This window comes from Nyctereutes procyonoides, unplaced genomic scaffold, assembly GCF_905146905.1.
Source record: "Nyctereutes procyonoides isolate TBG_1078 unplaced genomic scaffold, NYPRO_anot_genome, whole genome shotgun sequence".
In the NCBI taxonomy this organism is placed as follows: domain Eukaryota; kingdom Metazoa; phylum Chordata; class Mammalia; order Carnivora; family Canidae; genus Nyctereutes; species Nyctereutes procyonoides.
The window spans coordinates 9,810,614-9,832,706 of NW_026575133.1; the positions used below are offsets into that span (position 1 = coordinate 9,810,614).

General features: G+C 40.5%; 1 protein-coding gene across 1 annotated transcript in view; it reads left to right on the forward strand.

Moving 5' to 3' along the window:
* SORCS3 (sortilin related VPS10 domain containing receptor 3) overlaps nt 1-22,093 on the forward strand; it is a 584,039-nt gene that overhangs the window by 440,869 nt on the left and 121,077 nt on the right. Inside the window, exon 7 of the mRNA XM_055299867.1 lies at nt 1,899-2,017. Coding sequence (XP_055155842.1) covers nt 1,899-2,017 — 119 coding nt within the window. The remainder of the gene's footprint in view (nt 1-1,898; nt 2,018-22,093) is intronic.

Consider the following 22,093-nt stretch of genomic DNA (forward strand, 5'->3'; position numbering starts at 1 on the left):
CACTGCTGTTTCCCTAGTATCTGAGCAATTCCCAGTATGTTTTGTGTGCACGAGACTCATTGAAACCACTGGTAAATTAATTAATTAAGGAAAAACAGGAATAATTTTAAGTACTTGTGTTTTTTTTTTAACTTTTATTTATTTATGATAGGCACACAGTGAGAGAGAGAGAGAGAGAGAGAGAAAGAGAGAGAGAGAGGCAGAGACACAGGCAGAGGGAGAAGCAGGCTCCATGCTCCAGGAGCAAGATGTGGGATTCGATCCCGGGTCTCCAGGATCGCGCCCTGGGCCAAAGGCAGGCGCTAAACCACTGCGCCACCCAGGGATCCCAAGCACTTGTGTTTTAAACTCAATTGTTATAAATTTTTGCTTAGTTAAGATTTTTGCCTTTATCTCCACTGCCTGTGAGCTCCTCTGCTGGAGCCCATGACGTCTATGCACACCTGGGCGCACATTCCAGGGAACAGTCCCATTAGATACATGTCATAATGTATGTGGTTTTGGGTGATAACAAAGATTCCTCTGCTTTTAATATCAAAATAATTCCTAACTTTTCATTTTGGCCGCTTGCACTTTTTAAATACTGTTCAGTTAAAACCATTTTGAAAGCCAGTGTGCACACGGATTTCTTTACAGAGACTTACCTGTACTTTTTGCTTAAGGAGCAAATAACTGAGTGGATTGTCTTTCTTGGATGACCCTCAGGTCAGAATCAAAGTGCATTTTATAGTCAAAGATTTTCCCATTCAGCTACAGCTTCTGCCATCATGTTCCTGGGTAGCTTGAGGGGCTGTTCACCTACTGAGATCTTCAGAAGATTTGACAAGTAATGATACAAGTTTTATAGATTTTATACAAGTAATAGGTGAATACATTCTTATGGCAAAAATAATAAAGATGTATATTATATAAAAAGCAAAGATCCCACTTTAACACTTTCTCCTCCAGTCCATTCTTTTCCCCTGCAAGTAATCATAGCTAATTTGTATGGGTTCCTTTATGCACAAGGGTGCCTGGGTGGCTCAGTTGATTAAGCATCCAACTCTTGATTTCAGTTCAGGTTATGATCTCGGGGCTGTGAGATCAAGCCCTGCATCAGGCTCCCTACTCAGCATGGAATCTGTTTGAGATTCTCTCTCTCTCTCTCTCTCTCTCTCTGCCCCTCCCCCTGTTCATGCTCTCTTTCTCCAAAATACATAAATAAATAAATAAATAAATAAATAAATAAATAAATAAATAAATAAATTTAAAAAAACTTTTTTTTTTCTGTGTACAGTGGCACAAACCTATACATTTATAAAGACAAGGCTTTTTTGGGACGTGAAATGTATCCTACTATTATACTGGCAAATACTTTGTCAAAGGTTCTTTGAAAAGGAACAGAAATCTTAGAGAAATCATGTAATGTGTCTGTATCTACTTAGTTCTTTTAATTGCAACTAGCACTCTGTAATATGTGCACCTTGGTTTATTGAAATATTCAGGGACATTTAGCCTTTTTCTGATTTTTCACTACTATGAACAATGCCACAATGAGCATCTTTGTCCTTGACTCTTTGGGAGAATATTTGAGTATTTCTCTAGAAGACATTGCTTGCATTAGAATAGCTGATGTAAGATATGCGCATTTAAAATTCTGGTAGATATTTCCCATTTGTTCTTCCAGAAAGCTACACCAGTTTACCCCTTTGACATAGGATGTAAGATTAACTCTTTCCTCACTCCCTTGCCTCATCTAGATATTGCCTTTAAAAAAAATATTACAAGTTTTGTGAACACGAATGAAATCTCATTGTTTTAAACTGCATCATTGGTTTCCTATGAGGCAGAGCCTTGGATGCTGATGAGAGCTTTGTGAACATTTCCCCATGTGTTTAAGTGTTGCTCTCCCATTTCAGATGCTCACTACCTCACCTGCAGGATCCAAGAATGCGCCGAGACCACTCGGAGTGGGCCTTTTGCCCGCTCCATTGACATCAGTTCCCTGGTTGTTCAGGATGAATATATCTTCATTCAGGTGAGTCCAGAAAATGCAGTCAGTGGTTGAGAGGGGAGGCTTAGGTGAAGTTGGGAAAATGAAGGCGGCCTTCCCACAGTTGTGAAGATGTGGAGCTGGGGTGTGGTCTCTCCTTTGCTTTGGCGATCTGTTCTCTGTGGGGGGACGAGACGTCTGGTGAAAAGTGAAGGTGTTATGAGTCACTGTCATGTACAGTGATCTTTAGTGGCCCCCTGAACCCTCAGTTGGGTTGCTGTCTTATTATACCAAAGGGGTATTAAAATGACCAGTATTGGGCTAGGGTTTGGAGGTTACTTAGAACCACATCTCCAGTGGGATCTGACTTTAAGTAATTTATCTTATATAATTAAGATATAATTATATTAAACTTATAATTTAAGTTCCTTTCCATTTCTGTCCAAAGTGGCCTGTCTAACATGGGAATGAGAATCCCCAAGAAATGAGGCAGGTCTAGGATTTTCTTTCTTTTTTTTTTTTAATTTTTTTAATTTTTATTTATTTATGATAGTCAGAGAGAGAGAGAGAGAGAGAGAGAGAGAGAGAGAGGCACAGAGACATAGGCAGAGGGAGAAGCAGGCTCCATGCACCGGGAGCCCGATGTGGGATTCGATCCTGGGTCTCCAGGATCGCGCCCTGGGCCAAAGGCAGGCGCCAAACCGCTGCGCCACCCAGGGATCCCTAGGATTTTCTTTCTAAAAAAAATCTAGAACTCACTAAATTTTGGCCTCCCTTTTCAATGCTGACTACTCCCTGATATATCCCAAGTCCAAAATCCTATGCTCCCAAGAACTCTGAGTCACAGAGAAAACTAGGTGTGACTTATTTACAGATAGGCAAGGGAAGCCTTGTATTAGGTGTTGAGTTTCACTGGAAGGAGATGCTAAGAAGAGTAAAAATGAGGAAAAACAAAAGGTGATATTCCAGCAAGTGACTTAGAGTGTGTGTGTGTGTGTGTGTGTGTGTGTGTGTGAGAGAGAGAGAGAGAGAGAGAGAAATTGAACTTGACTTTTGGCAGCAGCCTTCATTTCCCCCACTCTGCCTTCCACCCTTCTGTTGTCAGTTCCTTTGCACACTGTTTCCTGGAGGACCCTTGATCTTTGAAATCTCCTAGAGTTTGCTCAGACCTAAGCTCCAGAATGACTTTCTCTGCCCCACTCCCAGTGTTTCAGTCCAGATCAGCCTCACTTCCCCTGTGTTGGGTGTGCCTCACTTCCTCTGAAGGAAGGGCAAGGGCAGCTGCAAGGGCATCTGTTTTTGTCTGCCTCTCCTCTAGCGCATGGACTATTAGGAATCATTATTTAAATCTTAGTGGATTTGTTTTCTTCCTAACTTGGACTTTATACCCTCTTAAGATAGGGACAATATTTTATACACACATTTTACTTCTCATTCTTGGCCCTGACAAGAAGCCTTTGCAAATCCAGGGTGCTCAGTGACTACTTGTTGTATGATAGATTGTAGATGGAGGAGTTACTTCTTTTTAAAAATTAGTTGTGTAGACTTTTGAGGTCTTGAGCTAGCCACTTAAAAACCAGCTGGAAGAAGGAAGGGAAAGAAAAGTCTTTGCGGCTTGAGAAAAATCCGTGTTTCTTAGTTTAAGTAAAAGCCAGAATCTCAGAATTTTTTTTCCCCTAAATCTTGGGAGGTCAAAACTGTGGAAGGAGCCTCAGTGTCCATCAAAAGACGAATGGATAAAGAAGCTGTGGTCTCCGTATACAATGGAATATTACTCAGCCATTAGAAATGACAAATACCCACCATTTGCTTCAACGTGCATGGAACTGGAGGGTATTATGCTGAGTGAAGTAAGTCAATCGGAGAAGGACAAACAGTGTATGGTCTCATTCATTTGGGGAATATAAATAATAGTGAAAGGGAATGGAAGGGAAGGGAGAAGAAATGGGTAGGAAATATCAGAAAGGGAGACAGAACATGAAGACTCCTAACTCTGGGAAATGAACTAGGGGTGGTGGAAGGGGAGGAGGGCGGAGGGTGGGGGTGAATGGGTGACGGGCACTGAGGGGGGCACTTGACGGGATGAGCACTGGGTGTTATTCTGTATGTTGGCAAATTGAACACCAATAAAAATAAATTTATTATTTAAAAAAATCTTGGGAAGTCATTGGCACTATTATTTCCTTATTCATGAGTAATTATTGAACATGTACATGCAAAATAAACAGTATTAGGTACAATTCTTGGGTTTTCTCTAGCTTTGGCCCTTGGCCTGCTTCTCTCTGTCCCTAGCACTCACTGTCTGGGAGATCCTATGGTCTTAAGTACCATCTCCGTGTTCTTTTTTATTTATTTGAGAGGAGGAGAGTAGAGAGGCAGATGGAGAGGAAGAGATAGACTTCCCACTGAGCAGGGAGCCCAATGGGCTCGATCCCAGACCCAAGATCATAACCTGAGCCAAAGGCAGACCCTTAACCGACTGAGCCACCCAGACACCCCCCTCGCCATGTTCTAATGACTCTCAAGTCAGGGAATTGTGACCTCTGCCCTGTACTACAGTTCTTTATGTCTAATAGTCATCTTGATATCTCTACTTGGATGTTCCACAGCTAAAATAAAATCAGCATGTCCTCCTTGAACCTGACACACTGGTGGCACTACCCTCTACCAGATTTAGCAAATCCAAGCCCCTGCAGTTATCACCCTTAGTTATTTCTCAAATGTTTCCTTTCATTCCATTCCCAATGCCATGGTCCCAGGCTAAGGCTTTATTATTTCTTTAACTGTATTTAATTTTTTCATGGTAGAAGCACAAAGATGATTTATGAATTTACCAATCTGATTGCCCTTTACTTAATGCTAATACTGCATATAATGATGAACATGGCAGAATCATTTCTGGGAAACATGACTTAGAATTTAAAATGTTCAGATTTCTTAAAACTCATTTTTCCTTTTATTGCATAAAGTTTTCTGTAATTCTGCCGGCAGACATCCAGACTTTTTTTCTATTATGAAATATCTTTTATTATTATTAGACTGACAGCCATTAGAAGTTTTTTCTTTAATAAGCATCAATTTTTATTTTGTTTGAAAGAGATAGGAGTTCCCATTAGTCAATAAAGTTTTATTGATTGCCTTCTACATTTCAGGCCCCTGTTCTAAGAGATGAGGTTAAGACAGTGAGCATAATAAAGTTCCTGCCCAAGTGGTGTTTATATTTACAGGGAAAATGTATATGTAAGATATATTTCCATATAGACATAGATATGAAAGACTGTAAAGAGTAGTGGTTGAGACCATGTAGTTTGGAATCCAACAGCCCATATTTATTCTGACCTCAGTTGGCCACACTTCAGGTGGGTGACCTTGAGCTATATTCCATTTATTTGACTCATCTATTAAAAGGGAATAATTATGGTACTCACTTCATGGGTTGCTGGGCAGATTCTATTGGTTAATTACGTCTGTAAAGTGCCAAAACAATGCTATGTAAATGTTGCTCTCTATCTTTCTATCTATCTTGTACTGTCATCTGTCTATCTACAAAATATATCAGATGATGATAATGCTCTGGCTGAAAATTCATGAAGAATGTGAATGTTAGATGTCTGTTGGTATTGCTGTTTCATTTAGGATGACCTGAAAAGAACTCATTTGGTGTGTAGTGATCTAGGAGAGGGTAGCAGAAGTCAGCAGTCAGAGGGGGACATAGAGCCAGGTGTGTTGGGCCCTATAATTTCTTGATCCCCACGGCATGGGGTGAATAAGTAAAGATTTGAGGCTGGCTTTAGGAGCAGAGGTAATGGGGAGGCCAGGGCTGAGGATATAAGTTGGAAGGATGTCAGCATATAGTCATTATTTTTGAATTGCAAAATTGAAGTCACCCAGGGAGTAGGTACAGACAGAAATGAGGAACAATGCAAACACTAGGGCACAGAGTACCCTAATATTAGGGAGATGAGAAGGAAGGAGTAAGTGAGACCTAGATGCAGAGTTTAGAGATAACCTCATGAAGACCTAGGGCACTAGATCCCACAGGGCCTCGAAGGCTGTTTTAAGATTTTTTTTTTGTAAACCATGAGAGCAATGGGACGCATGGAATAACAATGCCCCAAATAATGCGAAAGGCCAATAGTCTTGAGAAAAACATGCAATTTCATCAACCACCAAATAAACAGAGATGAAATGCTATTATTTGCAACTATCAATTGGCTAAGTTTAAAATAAAGGAAAAGCAAGTCAGTGGATTATGCATGAACAACTGCACATACAGCAGGTACAGATGTGTGCTGTTCAGCCAGCAGTAGCTAACGAGTCCTTTCCTTCTCGTAGGTGATACTGGCCTTTTGCATTGATCAATCTGATATGTCTTAATTCTGACAGTGTATGCTTAGTTTTTAGTTAATATTGCTTCTTTTTTAAAGATCTGTTTTCCTTGCTTTTTTTTTTTAAAGATTTTTTTATTTATTCAGAGAGAGAGAGAGAGAGAGAGAGAGGCAGAGACACAGGCAGAGGGAGAAGCAGGCTCCATGCAGGGAGCCCAACATGGGACTCGGTCCCGGGTCCCCAGAATCACACCCTGGGCTGCAGACGGCGCTAAACCGCTGTGCCACCAGGGCTGCCCTGTTTTCCTTGCTTTTCTGCTTCTGTGTTTCTTTGATAATTTTGAATATTTGTTCTAGCTATTTTATGAATATAATAGCGAATCTTCTATTTTGGGGTAATATCTATTGATTTCCTCTTGTGAGCAAGGATACAATTAATGGATTTCCATGCATTTCTCTTTCTTTACTTCTCTCTCAAATTCCTTCCCCTGATTTTGGTTGGCCATATTATAACTCTTGGTTTGCATTTCTATCTGAAAATATGATTCTTTTAGACTTAAGTATTTTATGAAGCAGGGCTGAACAAAGGTAGAAAAATAGTTTATGTTTATGATCTATATCCAACTCCAGTTTTGTTAATTAAATCATTCAAAGCATTTGCATTCTGCTGTGAACCATCGTTTCTGCATTTACTTTTATTTTAGTTTATAGGTAAATCTACACCCTTTACTATAGTTTTCCTATTTATTTCTTGGTTGTCTGCAGTTTGTTCTTTAGTAATGTTTTCAAGAAAGGTAAATTCTTGAATGTTGAAAATATGTTTATCTCTCCTTTTAGGCTATAAAATGCATGTGTCATTTGCTTTCTGTGAGAACCTTGGTTCATTAACTTACTAGAAGTTACCATGTCAGGCCAGTCTGATATTTTCCCTTTTAGATGTCTTAATTTATTTTGCCCTTGATGCCTTAAAGTCTTTTTAAAAAATTTATATTTAAATATTGTTTACTTTTTAGTGTATGCTTTGTGATTGGTCACACTGTTTCAATTCCTTTTCCTGAAATATAAGTCTCATTCAGTTGGTTCAATTTCTCCTTCCTTTTTAATTTCTCAAAAGTTTCTGATTTATATTTTGAAATATGTAGTTTATTTCAGTTTCATTATTTTGGCCCCTATACTCTAGGACACTTAGGATATGTGCAGGAAAAGCAAAGGATGTCATCATTTTTTCTCTCCTAATCAGCTTTAACTCCCTGAGCAAAGTGATATTAAAAAAAAAAAAAAAAGTCTTACCTACATCATCCATGCACAAGTATTTAGCAGAGTGTCCAGGCTCTTTTTTGCATTTTTTGCTGCTACTATACTTCTTTCCTGAACTTTGCCAGCTTATATTTTATTACTTTTTGTTACCTCAACATTATCTACCCTTAGCTCTTGTATTTTACTTTGAATTCTTCTCTTACAGAAGTGATCTCTTCATCATACAGATCATTTTTAATCATAGCAGTATGGTCACAATTTTCATTTGTTTCATGGAAGCAATTTTTGTTCTGTGTCTCCTATTTGTTTTTTCTGTCCCTTTCTCTCTCTTATTTGCTATATTATTTTATGGTTCCTATGCTATTTTCTTTTGTCTTTATGTTTTCAACCATTATTTTTTTCATGACATGAGCTCTTCCTGGAAAGACTGTTTGAGGAGGTTCCTCTTGGTGATAGACCAGAGCTCTGTTTCAGCTTAATGAGTATCTTCCTTGTTTCTCAGTGAGGTTTCACGGAACTCAAGATAGTTGGTCTATGAATGGATTCTTCGCATAAGGTAAAACTGCCTGGCTGCTTCTTCATCCAGCCGCACCTCTCCAGCATCTTGTCACCACTCAGTTCCCAGACTAAACTCACTGCCAACTCCTGGGCCATCATTACTTGGTTCCAAATAATAGATTGTTAGTTTTGCTCCTTATGAAGTATTATCTTTAGAGAATGCTATTTCTCTAGCTTGATCCAAGATTAGTAGCTATCGGCATTTTTGCCCTGGTGCCTGTCTGTATCCTGTTTGTTCTTCCCCAAATTTGGCTTCCTTTCCATATATATTGTATTACAGGGTTAGATTTTCATTGAATATAGAATTTGTATTTTTATTTCTTGTTTTTCATGTTGCTCCAGGGTGATTTATGAGAGGGAAAAGGAAGCACCATTATTACTTGGCTATTTAAAATCATTTATAAACCTTTATCATGTATTTTCTGAAATGTCGCAATAGCTTGCTAACTGATTTTTCTTGTTCCTATATCCCCCACCCCCAATTCATTCACAGCACTACTTCCAAAGTAATTTATTTAAAACAAAAATCAATGTTCCTTCAGCAGCTGCTCATCATCTATAGGTTAAAATCCAATTTCCTTAACATTACCCACAAGGTCCTCCATGATCTGGATCCTGCATACTCCATCAGCTTCATGGGAATTCCTTGACCACTATGGCTCCCTGTATACCTTCCTTGTTATATTTTACCCTTCCAAAAACAATAAACCCATTCAGTATCCATGCATACACCATGTCAGTTGTTGCCTGATATGCCTTTCTTGCATGAAAAATTTCCACCTGCTTGGAATGTGCCTTTATTAGACAAACTCATCCTTAGGTTCAACTTAGGCATTTCTGCCTGTAGAAAGAAAGTCTTCCCTGATATTCTTAATCAGGATTGCACCAAGTTTCTTTGCTGACTACTTATCCATGTGTATTATGTTTCCCTAGCCCGGTCTGTAAACTTTAAGAGGAACAAGACTATGTCTTATTCATCATTGTTTCTCCTACACTTAGCATAATGACTGGTACTCAATAAATGTTTGTTGAACTGAACTGAACTGAGAAGATAAGACACTGTCCTTATTCTCAGGGAATGCAGTTAGTTTATCTTTTTAAAGCAATGGAATCTTGTTTCTCCAACTAACAATATAAGACAACTTAGGGTAATTGGCAATTGTTCACTGCACAAGAAATGACCATATGTGGAATGTCTCTGCATTTTTATAAAACTGCTATCCAACAGTTATCCATTATGCTATTCAGTACCCTTTTTATATTCATTCATCTAAATATATTAAAATAAAATCAGCCCAGTGGGGAACACAACAGCTAAACAATTATAATGTAGCATGACGAGAGCAATATTAGTGCAAAGTATGTGTTGCTCTTGCAGTAAGCAGGAAGAGCTTTGGGAGGAGGGTCAGTACAAGCTCCCTAGAAAGAAGACTAGGAGGACCAGTTAGGTAGGTGAAGGAGAAAGAACTTTCTAGGCAGATGGGAAGCAGGCATATGGTTAAGAGTGAGAGGACATAATGCACCAGAACTTCTTTATCCAAGGACAGGTAGCATAGTTGTGGGTGGGAGTGAAATGGCAGAAAAATCAAGTAGAAATTCATCCAGGTGAGGTGAACCTTTTTTTATTTCCTTTCATTTATTCGGGATAATTTCACGTTTCCTTCTTTACAGTGCTAAGAAGCTCAGAACTAATTATTGTGTCAATTGTAGCAACTTCCCTGCATTATGCTGGGTGATACTATTCTTCCTTTCTCCTACTGGCCATTCGTGATTACGTGGCTGCTTTCTTTTATCTATTAATTTTTTGTTGTTGTTTTTTGTTGTTTTTTTAATTATTGGAAGCCATCACATAGACCTTCCTGAGATCAGTGTGGGTTTTTAATATTTTTTGGAGGGTATGAGTTTTGAAAATTGAGATGGGGATCAGGAAGGGCTTTATGGAGAAGGTCAGATTTGTACTGCAATGATTAATGTCTATCTGAGAAGCAAGGAAAAGGCAAGGACTCCTCATTCTGTTTAGAGAAATAAAGCTGCCTCAGAAGGCTTTTGTGAAAGCCAAAAATCCTCAGACCAACAGTCCATTTTCTCCTCCGGGGTTTATACCTGAGCAAGGTCTCAGGGCATCAGGGTAGGTGGTATTCTCTCTCCCCTGTGCAGCAATCTACTAAAGAAAGATCTCAAGGGAAGAAACTGTAGTGTGTCAAGACTTAGATCCAGCCTACTCTCATGAGTATCATCTCCAGGGAGCCTGGCTAAGGCAGAGCTGGATACTGAGGACTATATATTTTCTGAAAGATGCTTGCTGTCACTCCAGAGTTTGACATCTATCTATCTATCTATCTATCTATCTATCTATCTATCTATCATCTCTCTCTTTCTCTCTCTATTTATTTATATTTTATTTATTTATTCATGAGAGACACACACACAGAGAGAGGGGCAGAGACACAGGCAGAGGGAGAAGCAGGCTCCATGCAGGGAGCCCCACATGGGACTCTCTCCTGGGTCTCCAGGATCATACCCTGGGCTGAAGGCAGCGCTAAACCGCTGAGCCACCCAGGCTGCCCCAGAGTTTGACTTTTAAAGGGGAACCTTGTTAGAGCCACATTATTTTCTTCTTTGCCTACAACCTGCGCAGCTAAATAAACAGAGTGGGCATAAAGGGCTCTGGTGGCTTTGGTTTTTCATAATTGTAAGGGATTTATCCACTTGAATTTTCTAGTTTTGTAGAGTATTGATATCTCTTATTTTGTTTTAGTGCCCTCAGAGCCCTTGCAGAAAAGGATGTCTGTCTATGCTCTCGCACTTTCTGTACTTTTTTTTTTTTCCAAATGTGTTTTTTTGCAGTTTTTAATTGAATGTTAGGGAAGTTGTCTCAGAAACTACCAGGAAATGGAAGAAAGTATCTGGCCCTCTTAACCCCTCCTTAAATAGGGTAACTCAGCTTTTGTTTGTTTTGTATGTCAGGGTCTTTATACTTTTTTTCATTTGACAAAAGCAATCTACTGCTAAGACATGTTTGAAAATTATAGACTTTTTGTAGCACTGTTGGCTCCATGGGTCAAAGGTCAGGTGTTTTTGTGCGTGGACAACTGGACCACGAGGCATTTAGGTGACATGCAGTCACATTTCCTTTCTCTACAGATTAAGGAATATTATGTAGGTATACACAGCATAACTGTTTACCTGGGAGTGAATCATATACAAACATATGCATCTGAGAGTAAAGTTTAAATAACCAAAAACCCAGGTAACCTCTTCATAATAATTTTCCCATGACATTAATTTTGCATAAAAAATTCACCCTCAAAAAATTTACCCTTCTAAGGAAAAGCTCCTCAAGCCCAGTTATTTTTTTTTTTTCTAAACATGATTATTTTTTATTCTGTATCTTGTGTGTGGTTGAAGGGTCCATATACTACTCACATGGCTCCTACAGTGCAGAAGAGACCCCAGGGGCTCTGCTTCATCTTTTATTGTTCTATTGACAAAGAGGTAAAGGTAGTCATCTTGATGGTTTTGCTTGAGGGGACCTAGTGTTTGATCTCATGCTTTCAGCTGAGCTGAAGATGTACAGAACACTGTGAAATTTGTTAATCTGTCAATGCCTTTTCTGTGCAGGGGGCCCCAGGGCCTGGGGTTTCATATGAAATCAAAAGGAGCTAATCCTTCCCAGAAGAGCCCTTGTTTTAATGGGAAAGTGTCTGCCTGAAATGTCTCCGTTCCACATGGATAAAAGAGAAATCGGCTTTCCTCTGTAGGGGCAGGGGGATAGAGATAAGTTGGTTTCTGTGTTCTGAGCCAAGAAGGTTGGCAATCCTGCCTCTTCTCCTTATGGAGTAGCTTTTCTAGTGATTATCCTGGAGAGTAGGTAGTTCAGCACTGGTAGCCGTAAAATCCTTCAGTGATAGGATTCATACCCTGACTATTAGGGAGTGTGATAAAGAAACAAGAACAGAGCCCTAATAAGCCATCATAAGAGATGCATGTGTCTTTACTGAGCTACACGGAGCCTGGCCTTATCCCCTCTTCATGACACAAGAGGTGGCCTTCAGTGTAAAAAAGATTCATTCGCTCATTGAACAGAATTTCATTGTGAGTGCAATTGTATTAAAAAAAATAGATCTGATATAGATATCTAAAACACAAGAGAATAAACAGATCCATAATTAAGATTAAAATACTCCAGAGGCATGGAGATAGCAGAAAATTCAAAGGGAGGGCCATCCCAACTCTGCCAAATCCTTCTTAACATCCACAACTAGACCAGTATCAGTGTGTAGATCCACGTTTTTTTCAACTCCTAGTAACGTTGTGTAGATGTAGTCCAAGAAGTCCCTGCTATAGCAAAGAATTCTGTGGGATGTGGTGCAATGGCATGAAGATGAGGGGTCCTAGGATAATTCCAGTACTACAGTGAAACCAGTCAGTAATTTGGATACAGGTTGCTCTTGTACAGAGTTGAAAGGTGAATTCTAGAAGTATTAGCAATTAGTGTGTAATAGTAGCTAGTTATATTTCTTGAGGTCCTAGAAGTATTCAGGTGCAATGGAACATGGCAGGGCTAGAAGACGTTGTCCCTGCTCTCAGACAGTTTATGACTCAAGTAGCCGGTGGTAGGATGTGGGGCAAAGGACCCTGAACTTACATCCTGGATTGTAGTCAGGGTGCTGCCACCTACCAGGCAGGGAACACTGGGCAACTCACTTGGACTTTGAGAATGCTGATTTCCTCATCTCTGTAGAATGGAATGATGCCCCTTGCCCTGCCTAAATTGGAAGGTTTTTGTGAGGATCAAGGGAGATAATAATGGCTTTGAAATGCTCTGAAAGCTACAGAGCCCTATCAAATGCAAGAATCAAGAGATTAATCCACATGCAAAAATCAGCCTCACTACTTTTGTGTATGCACATTCCCTTTTAAGAGTTTTTATAAGCCTGTCATAGAAGAGATTTCTAAATCTTTTCCCCAAATCATTTTGTAATTATTCATGGATTCAGCTCATGTATCGACATATGTACATAATGAAATCTTTCCACATACCTTCCATAGTGCTAGTTAGCAAAGAAACCAACTTCTAATGATAGATATGTAACTGTAGATATTCTGGGGTTTAATTATCTTTCAAGACTCTTGAGTACCTTCTAGTAGCATGTTGGCCCCCAGCTCCCCAGGGTTTTGATAGTTTAAGTTTCTGGTTTAGGGCCTAATGTGGAAGGTACAAAAGCCTCTCTGACATGGCTACTGTATCCCTAATAGTTCTCTTTCTGACAGAAAAAAAAACCCTGAGGCAGAAATTAATAGAGTGTAATTATTCAAAGAAAAACTATTTGGCAATATTTTAAATGATGTTAATTTGGCCTTAATGGGAGAGATTTGAATGTTAAATAAATAGCAATTTCATCATTAGGGACACATTTACAACACTGGAGTTTAAAGGAAAATGAAAGAGTTGCGGAGACAGTCTTCAAAAGAAATTCAATAAAGACATCTTCAGGTGAATATTCTTGAAGCACTTTCAGAATCTTAAGTGAGGTGTTTTCAACAGGCAGCACTAATGGAAGTTCTTTAAATAGCATGTTGCTGGGATGTGTTGCCTATACAGGCAATGATTTTAGTGGCTTGATGTAAAAGTTGCTGCTAATATTTGAAACACTTCCACGAATAAACAGAAATTAGTGAACTGATTGGGAAGTAATGATATTTAGTTGATCTCTGTGTTGAACATCTCATAGGTCTTGCCTCGTGTCCTCCTGGCTCATATTTGCTCAGCTGCTCACTGTGTACAGAGGTGACCTTGTATTACCTTGCCTCAGCTGCAGTGTGAACCTCTTGCTTTTTGCTCTGAGCTGATTTCTCCCCAAATGGGATGCTCTTGAGAGACCCCTTAGCCATCCGGGCGCAGATACGAACCTTGAAGTACGATGGTGTCAGGATCCTCTGGGCCAATTAGACTGATAGAAGTCAGGAGCCTGTGGACAAGTACTCCTCTCTTCCTGTGTCAGAAGGGCAATACCGAGCTTCATTCATTCTCTATGGGTCTTCATAGGGTCCCCAGTGGGATTGAGCCCCAATTACTCAGAGTAATAACCCGTTCAGTAACACTCCTTGGGATGGCTTTTTCTCCCTTCTTTACCCTACTTTCTGGTTCTGCCAATTCTGTTCCCTAGGATCATTTCTCAAACAGAAACAAGCAAAAGACCTCCCCCCCTCCAAAAAAAAGAAAAGAAAACTACCTGCCTAACAGCCCTTGCATCAGGCTCTACATTTCCAGGCAGAGGGAACCCAACTCAAGGCAAAAAAAAGACTCAAATTTACTGAGTCCCTACTATGTATTCAGTATTGTGAATAGATTAAACTACCCAAGAGAAGTAGAAGGAATCATCTTCATGCCCTTATAAAATTTCTCCATCCAAACACCCAGTCCCATCCCTTTTAACTTCTCAGGGACCTGGCTTTACCTATTATCCTTCTTCCCCTATCTCTTTTGCATATTCATTCCTATTTCAGGCTTCCCATCAGTCCTGAAATATTTAAAAATATCTACTAAAATTTTTTAAAGATTTATTTATTTATTTATTCATTATATATATATATATATATATATATATATATATATATATATAGAGAGAGAGAGAGAGAGAGAGAGAGAGAGAGAGAGACTCAGAGACACAGGAGGAGGGAGAAGCAGGCTCCATGCCAGGAAGCCGATGCGGGACTCGATCCTGGAACTCCAGGATCACGCCCTGGGCCAAAGGCAGGCACCAAACCACTGAGCCACCCAGGGATCCTTCTACTGAATTTTTTAAATTAAAAAAAAAAAAAGAAGAAAACAAAACTTTCTCCAAACCTCATGTTCCTCCCTGTAAATGTCCCATCTTTCATTGGCAACCAGATTTCTTAAGAGCTGTCTATATTCATGATCCTGTTTTCTCATTTTCTTCTCTTTAACCCACTTGAGGCTGACTTCTGCATTGTCCACTCCGTTGAAATTACTTTTGCCAAGTTCTTGAAATATCTTTGAATTATACCCAGACAACACCTCTCCATAAGTAACAGTTGACCATCCGCAGCACTGGGATCTCTAGATTGCTGTTGTTTTCCTGAGTGCACTCAGCTCTGCTTCTTTTCCAGTGCGTGGTTCAGCTTCTCCTCCTACTTCTCTGGCATCTTCTGCTTCCCGTCCTACGCAGGTGCCTCTTCCTCTGCCCACCGCTTAAATATGGTTTGTTCTCAGAACTTTTCCTAGGTTCCTTTTCTCTGTTCACTTCCTAAGCTCTCTTTGTCTCTGAGCAATCCCATCTCATTGATTCTTCCAGCAAGGCATCAATTACCATCCAGATGGTGATGATTCCCTGGTGTCCCCTGCTGAGACTGAGAGGCTCCAGAAGGGGCTCTTTATTTACAGAATGCTCATCAATCCTTTAGGCTTGGTGATCTCTTCACTGCATTCAGGGCTTTGCTGTGCATGTCCCTAATGAATGATGAAGACTTGTTATTCCCCAGGAGATCTACTGAAACTCCATGAAAGTTATAATATTTGTTATTTACTAGGCCAGCATAGCAAGGGATGTTTTCCCTTAATCTCAGAGAATTGTTCTGTAATTTGCCCCATATTATAACACAAGTATTTGCTTTTCTAGTAGTCCATGAATGGGATATGTCTGACTCTGGGCTGTCACGTTGTTTTTATTTTGTGTACCACCTTTGGGTAATTAGTAGTAGCTATATAGAAGGCTGTGTTGTTGTGATTCCGTAGGAAAAACTGCTGCTGTTAATTAGTAGTGTCTCCATGGGCATGAGAAGGAAGAGTAGTGGCTTGGATGCTGTGCAGTCTATTTTATAGGAAGGGTGGCACTCGTAGTGTTTAATTATCCAGGAGCCTCACATGATTAGATGCAGCCTATGAATTCTGGTCTGAAAAGCAGAGATGTTGTCCAGGGGATCATAAGTGTTTCTGTAATTCAGCCCGAAGGAGTGAGATCACCCACACTCAGTTTCTTCCACTATTTGAAAATGTGCAATTTCCTGTTTTCAAAGCAGCCGTGGTTCAGAATGTTCTTCCCACCTGACCTCACCACCAGTTTTTACCCACCAATCAACAAACTGAAAGAATTGTCACAACTTCTTTGTTGAGTCTTGCATTTATGTCATGCCAAATGTATGTCTCCTAAGGGTGCATTTTATTTTCTTTAATTCTACTTAAATTTTCACAGGATCTTTTATGATGGATATTAATCTCTTTAGTTTTTAACGGAGAAGCTGAATTTCAGAGAGATTTAGACAATCCCTCTGTCATAGAGCTCCATAGACGACAGGTTCAGGATATGACATCAGAGCTGCCTGGGTTTATAAGGGATGACAAAAGAAGACAGTGATCTATTTCTCATTTCATTTTCCCAACCTGAAGATCTTCACATTAACACTAAATAGCTGGTTTTCCCAGAAACTTTTCTAGATGGCTGTAAAAGTGAAAAAGAGGCAGCTGTTTCCCCTGTCTTTGTAGACACTAAGGGGCAGGAAAGCCTTACTCCCTCCTTGCTCAGTAGACTGTTTGTCAGGATCTGTTTCAATTTTGTTTCAGATCAGAAACTTTCTGCACCATTAACCAAAGAAGGGCTTAATGGGATTCAGTACAATGTAATCATGCCCGCACCTCTGAGAGTTGTCCCTCAGATGCACTTAGAGGATTATTTAAACACTCATCACTAGGGTGCCGGGGTGGGGGTGGGGGGGTAGTGGCAGCATGGAACATGGTTAATCATCTTACCATCCTGGCTCTGCTTTCTCTAGCCCTCCCCACTTACCTTGTACCTCTTGCCATGAATTATCCGATTTCCATCATGTGCTTCTGGGCAGAGCTTCTTTTGTGTCCCATTCCCGGGTGTGGAGGAGCTACTGAATCACGGCCCGGCTGGATCTCCCAATTATCCTTCCCTTCTAGGTCCCAGCAAGTTACCCACACCCGCTCTTCTAAGCATAGCTCCCAGGGGGATCTCTTTTCTGGGGCCTTCTCCTATTAAAGATAATTGTATTGTAAAAACAACAGCGCTGATAATAAAGGCAGTTGGGCTATGGACTGAGAAGCAGACTATTAAGTCCAGTCTCTTCCCCATTACCATTCTAACTAGGATACAGATCTATTTATTTCAGAGTTTCAGCTTTTAAAAATTTTAATTGCCCTGCCTTTAACTCCATAGCTAGCTAAATGGGGTAAACAAATGCTTTGGATTTCTGCAAGCTACTTTTAAGAATTTGACTCTGAAAGCCCCCATGATCAGTCAGAAACAAAGTCTTTTCTGGAGTTTACTAGTGGCAGAGCCAGTGGCTGATCAATCAGTTTAATTTGTTTGAGCACCTACTATGTGCCCAGGGCTACCGTAGGATCTGTCTGAGACAGAAGGACTGATCATTCATTCATTCATCCATTTGACGAACATTTGCTAAGCACTCGACGTGTCCCTGTTATTCTAAATGAAAGGAATATAATAGTAAAAAGACCAACAATGTTGTTGTTTTCATTTTGTTTCAGACTAGGTGAGGATGTGGGACTCTATGGACTGACAGTCTTCCTGAGCAATGTTCAAAAGCTCTTGAGAGAGTGCTAGGCTCTTTCTTAGGGCTCACCCTAAGCTCTGTGAAGAAGCTCACAGAAGAGCTCACAGAAGCTCTGTGAGGCATGGTATGATCAGGGATGCTTTCCTGGAGAAGGGAAGGCTCAAGTTAGGTCTCCAGGTGGAGAATTGACTTGAGGAGTCCGACATTAGGACCAGCCAGTACTCTACGGAAGAGACCCTACTTTGGCAGGAGACAGTGTGCCACAGGATGGGGTGGGCAGGTTGGTGCAGGGACAGGGGGTGGTCAGTACAGTATTCCTGGATTTAACTCTGGTCTACCATTAACTCACTCAGTGACCTTGAGCCGTCACCTTTATAAAACAGATACAGCTGGAGTGGATCTAGTTTAAAGAAGGTGAGGGGCTGTATGAACTCTCCCACCCATCCATTTGTCACCCATTATGGACACCTCCAAGCCATCACTGTAGGGTTCCAGAACTCCATGGAATCCAGTTTGGAAGGCAGTGGGGTATCTGACTCCGGAGTTCCCTTCTGACCCTATAGTTCCGCAAGTCTGCTTACTCTCCAGGATGCTCCATTTCATTAAACACTGATGGGCAGGGGACTGTTATTTAGAAGTATTTCCCAACTTATTTCTCCAGTGGCAGAATCAAAACCAAAGATATTTAAGATGTTGCTAATCCCTTAAGAGAATCACTGAACCATTCTTTCCTCCTTACCTTTCACATACATCTACTGAGGGTACAAGGTGGAGATAGTGCAATAGATCAAAAATTAAAAAGCAAAAAAAAAAAAAAAAAGTAAAAATTCCTGCCATAGGAGGGTTTGTAGTCTTGTGAGAGAGAATATTCATAATAATGAAGAAGAAAAGTAATTACATGCTGTGATACATTGATGAAGAATACATTGATACGTGAAGATACATCAATGAAGAAATAGACCTAATTGCAAGAGCCAATCATAGCAAAAAAGGGACTTCATTAATTCATTTATGCTGTCAGTTCCTTAACATATATTTCCGGAGTTACTGCTGTCCACAAAGCACAGGACCCCACTTTGGAGATTTGGTAGTGAACGTGGAAAATCCCAGCCCTCTTCTCATGGGAGTTTACGATCTACATGGATTCTCACCTTTGATAGTTATCAGGAGGCAACAATAAAATAAGAGCATAAATTAAGAGGAAACTATGTGCATGTGCGCCTGTGTGTTTGTGCACGCACACGCATGTGTGACTGTGTGTGCGCAAAATACCTCCTGGCTTGTTTTGCTTTTGAGATTGGGACATATGAAGTGATTTCATGACAGGTGGATCCACGCACACTCTTCCCTCCCCCTTTCTATACTGGGAGTCAGAAGGTCTGAACAGAAATCAATCCCAGCAATTTATTTTTAACTTCTTTCTCCTTAGCCAGGATTGATTTTTGTCTTTGTGATCAATGACACAGAGAATAGCTCCATGGCCGGAGCAGCTGTTCAAGCGCTTGCTCTAGTCGGCCTCACATCTATCGAACAGAACATTAGAAGCCGATTATGGAAGTAATAGAATGAAGATGTTTGAAGGATGGGCCTGATTACCCCTGCCTTCCTGGTGAGGAATGCCTGCAGGCAGGGGGCTGTGTGTGCTGGAGCCCAGGAGAGCTGCAGGACTGGTGAGACAGCAGGACAAGGACACGCTGCACCTGTCCCCAGTGGGCGGAGGCTAACGGGAAGAAGCCGAGGGAGGCACTTCCCTTTGCCAGCCTGACTTCCTGCATCCTTTCCTTTTTAGCTCTCTTTTTCTTCCTCCAACTATTTCATCTTTACTGCACCAACTGCTATTAGATTTGGGTCTGCAAGTGAAACATCTGTTGCAAAATAGAAAAAAAAATGATTGGCTTTTCCCCTCTCTGCTTCTTAGGCTTTAAAGTTGTCTGATTCTTTCATCTCCATTCTCTTCTCTCTTGTTTTCTCTAATCCAGTTTGGATGTGATGGGACCATGAATTTACCCCCATCTCTTCTCCCTCTAGCCTTGTAACCTCTAGAGGCCAGGCAAAACGGCCTCCACCTTCTCCTCTGAGAAATGTTTCCAGAAGAGAAGCACACCTTGTTATAATGCGCAGTGGTGATTTCATGGAACACAATTAGAATGGAGAGTCTGCTGTACCCAAGGCCTTCTGGCCAATTCTCTGGAATCAACGCCTGCAGTTTTACTGCCTGCCCCAGGTGGCGATTGCTTCCAGATTGCAGTATGGAGAAATAATCAAAGTGCTCTTAATATGATTGTGTTTATTATTTCGTTCTGCTATGTAATTGCTTCTTAGGTATTCTGTGTGTGCATGGGAGGGAAGTCATGGAAGTGGTGGCTTCCTTAATTCCTCTGAAATCCTGATAGGAGTCCTTGTGAAGTTGATTGAACAGACCCTTCCATATAAGAAACACTGTGATTCTCAGCATCTTATTTAAGATTTGTCCTCTGTATTCTTCTGTGAGTTTTACCTCCTGGCTAACTTTCTTATTGAGTAATCTGTAGTTCTTGCAGAGTCAATTACAGATAATAGTAATAGCTAACACTGAGTGGCTGGTGTGAGCTAGGCATGGTATTAATGCATTTTGTTGTCATGATGTTCTATGGAGTAAGTCCTCCTCTTACCTCCATTTCACAGAAGAGGCATAGAGAGATGAAGTCCTTTTCAAACTAAGATCACGTAGCCAGTAAAGAATGGAGCAGAGATTTTTGACCGAGGCCGTCTGATACCAGTACACTTGTTCTGCATTTTAAATGAGAGCCAGAAGCTAAATGTACTTATGTTTTGAGCCAATTGGGTCAAGGCATGTGTGTAGGGGGCAGTAAGTAAGAGCAGAAACTTTAACACAAAATAGCATCCTAAAACATGTTTGTGGAGTCATTGAATGACTACAGAAGAAACTGACAGTGCGGAATCTTAGGATTTGAGAGTTTGAAGAAGACCCTTGTACTGAGGAAATGAGGACCTGAGATGTGAAGGAACGAGGAACACAAAACTACTTTGTTTCTGGTGTGTGTTGGACTGATATGTTGTGAGTGTGCCCACCCATTTTAGGATGAATGTGAGGTCTAGAAGCAGTTAAGTGCTTTTCCCAAAGACCTATCATAGCCAGTAGTGGTGAGGGAGGTATGGAATCCATGTCTAGGCTTTCTGATGCAAGGCCCTTTGTTAATTTTCCAACAAAGAACTAAATAAGTAGCCAAAAAGACTCAGAAAGATAAATTTCTGATAACCCAGCTATAACTCTTGGGCATTTTCTTGAAGCAGATCTACATTCTTGATATGAACCGCCTCTGCAAAGAGAAACAAATAAATAAATAAAATCTTAATAAGATTATTGAGCAATGTGGTGTAAAGTTTTTATTGGAAATGTCAAGCAAAAATGAAGCACAGTGTTTATGTCAGATACCGCGCAGCAAAAACACTTAATAAAAACCTACAAGCACCCATTGTTTCTTGGCATTCCTCCGAAGCACCAACAACCAGTGTGACCCACCCTCTTAGATCCTGCTTCCTGCAACCTCTGCAGATTTGCTGTGATCTTTTTCTTCTTTCAAGATTATCCCCACCTTATCCCCCTCAGTTCTCTCCATCCCTCCCTTGGATATATAGAACACCACAGCCATATCCTGGTTTCTCCATTGTTTCCATCTTCAAATCCATCATCCCATTCAGCAAACAGAAAGTCCTTTAGTGTCAAGAACCCATTCTTCTCCAAAGGCAGTGGCAGTGCCGGTCGCATTCCATGTACATAAAATATATTGCACACATGTGCACATATATTACATACTCTATATTACAGGGTGTGTGTGTGTGTGTGTGTGTGTGTGTGTTGTGTGCACTGATTTTTTGCTGATTATAGGAGGAGCATGAAAATAAGTGGAGTAAAGTACTCTGGTTCTGAGGGGGTATTTCTTTGGCACCTAGCCTTAACCCAGCCCAGAGGACCATATAGCATTTATTACTGATATTGTCATTTGTACATCTTATATGTTAGGCTTGTTTTTACAAAGAAATAGTAAATTCCATGGGGTCATAGTCCTATGACTCCCATGGTACCTGATGCAGCCTGGGCACAAGAGTGCTGAGTATGTTTTTACTCAATGACTGATAAATACAACATAGAGTAGAATTGGGGCAAGTATCCATAATTAAATGTCTAAACATGAGCAGCATGCAAGGAATGATGTGAATTTGACCAAACCCTTAATTAACATGTACATTCAGTAGGTGGAGAAGAACATCTCATAATCTGCTTCTCTGTTTCCCACAGGAAAGCACATTCTCTTATCGTCCCTGGTTTTCCATGTTGTGGTGTTGCCAAACACTCAAGGGAGTTTTTGATGTAAAATCACGACCCACTTGTGAAAACCCATGCAATTATCTCCACTTT